Source organism: Apodemus sylvaticus, chromosome 5 (genome assembly GCF_947179515.1).
Source record: "Apodemus sylvaticus chromosome 5, mApoSyl1.1, whole genome shotgun sequence".
NCBI classification, from domain to species: Eukaryota; Metazoa; Chordata; class Mammalia; order Rodentia; family Muridae; genus Apodemus; species Apodemus sylvaticus.
The window spans coordinates 71,462,036-71,464,452 of NC_067476.1; the positions used below are offsets into that span (position 1 = coordinate 71,462,036).

At 36.7% G+C, this 2,417-nt stretch overlaps 1 protein-coding gene across 1 annotated transcript; it reads left to right on the forward strand.

The window, feature by feature from the left end:
• The first annotated feature begins 1,236 nt into the window (after positions 1-1,236).
• Positions 1,237-2,169, forward strand: LOC127684851 (olfactory receptor 4C5-like). The gene has a single exon (XM_052181656.1). The coding sequence runs from the start codon at positions 1,237-1,239 to the stop codon at positions 2,167-2,169; it is 933 nt and encodes a 310-aa protein (XP_052037616.1).
• Positions 2,170-2,417: the final 248 nt, after the last annotated feature.

The following is a 2,417-nucleotide window of genomic DNA, read 5'->3' on the forward strand; positions in this document are numbered from 1 at the left end:
GCTAAATGTATTTATTTCTGCATTTAACCATTTTCTGAATATATTCAATACTTAGTTTTTTACTTCTTAGGTTGAGTTGTCCATTTGGTTCTGATTAATATTAAAGTAAAGGTTTTGAGAATATAAATAATAATATGGATTTTATTATTTCATTCATTTATTAAAAATCTTAAGTATATGGAAAGCTATACTTTTGGGGATGAGATGGCTCAATAGATAAAGCACTTTTATACAATCATGGAAGAAACAGAGTTTGGAACCTTAGCAACATGTAAAATCAAGATATGACAGCACCTGTCTGAAACTCCTACACTAGGAGAGTGAAGACTAGCAAGGGCCTGACAGTCTAACCAAACGTTGAATTCCAGGAATAGTGAGTCAGCCTATCTCAAACAATAAGAAGAGCAATTTGGAAAGACACATCACACTGACAACTGTCCTACTGCTCCACAGATATATATGCAAGCACATCCACACGTATCCACACCCAAAGAAACATATACATACATGTATACACATACATCTCTCTTTCTCTCTCTCTCTCTTCCCCCTCTGTCTCTGTCTCTGTCTCTGTCTCTCTCTCTCTCTCTCTCTCTCTCTCTCTCTCTCTCTCTCTCTCTGTAATGAACACACACATATACACACATACAAACATACACACACACACACACACATACACACATACACAAATAAAAAAGACAAAGTTTGATATATGTGATAAATACAGTCATTAACTAACACCTCCATATAGTTTATGGCTTCCCCTATATTAAATATGGCAAATTTTAGCAGCATAGTTGGTGGATTCATAATAGTCTATTTAATTCTAAAGAACAGAACATGTTATGTTGAGTAAATCATTGTGTTTTTGCTTCTTTAGCTCAATAGTAATTTTGCCTTAGTAAATCATCTTTCTTAAACTGCATTCCTATGTGTGAAATGCACTCAGAAATCAAAACATGATGGAAGTTCTGAAATAATGAGTTCTGAAGCTTCAAGTAACTTTGTGGATTGAGATCTGAAAGATCCAAAGGCTATACACGTATTATATGATGAATACTATGGTCCAACTTTAAGGAATTTTAAGAGTAGGGTTTGCTGCTTTGTATTCCTATCTATATTCCAGTGAAAAATATATGAAAGAAATTGTTTGATTCTTCAATATTTATCAGCCACAATGTTAATTGTTTTTGCTATTCACAGATCAATGAATTATTTAAATTTCTAGCTAAATCCATGAAGCAAATGAACAATGTGACAGAATTCATCCTGCTTGGGCTGACACAGAACCCAGATGTGCAAAAAATCTTGCTTGTCATATTTGCATTCATTTACTCTCTCACCCTCATCGGCAACCTTCTCATTATTGTAACAGTCATCTCTAGCCCAACACTGGGATCCCCCATGTATTTTTTTCTGTCCTTCTTATCCTTCGTAGATGGCTGCTGTTCTTCCACCATGACCCCCAAAATGATATTTGACTTACTTGCTGAGAAGAAAACGATCTCCTTTAATGGCTGCCTGACTCAGATCTTTGCAGAACATTTCTTTGGTGGAGTTGAGATCATCCTGCTCACAGCCATGGCCTATGACCGCTATGTAGCCATCTGCAAGCCCCTACACTACATGATTACAATGAACAGGAGAGTATGTGGTTTCCTCGTTTCCATGGCCTGGGCTGGTGGATTTCTCCATGCTTTGATTCAAATTCTTTTTATGCTCTGGTTGCCTTTCTGTGGCCCAAACATCATTGACCATTTCATCTGTGACCTTTTCCCTCTCCTAAAACTTTCCTGCACTGACAACCATGTCTTTGGACTCTTTGTTGCTGCCAACAGTGGGCTAATGTGTATGCTAATTTTTTCTATTCTTCTCACCTCCTATGCACTCATCTTTTGCTCTCTCAAGACTCACAGCACTGAAGAACAGCTGAAGGCTCTCTCCACCTGTGCCTCCCATATTACAGTGGTCTTCCTATTTTTTGTACCCTGCATATTCGTTTACCTTAGGCCCATGGTCATCTTCCCCTTTGACAAAGCTGTGGCTGTGTTCTATACTGTAATAACACCCATGCTAAACCCTTTAATCTATGCCCTCAGGAACACAGAAGTGAAAAATGCCATGAGAAAACTCTGGAACCAAAGAAAGTGTGGGAAAAGATTTATATGACTAGAAAGGATAGAAATAAATTTGTTTCCTATGTTACCAAGTGTGACTCATAATAATAAATACTGCTATTGAACTCAGAATACATGAGTCTATTTCATTCTCCATATCTTCTAGAATTGTTTGAGTTTCACTATCATAAAAGTTGATATTTTACTAAAGATAACTGAAAGCTCTTTTATTTAGAGCATTTTGAACACTAAATGTCTTTGGGGCAAAATTCATCCCCAAATTTAGACTGCCACATAACA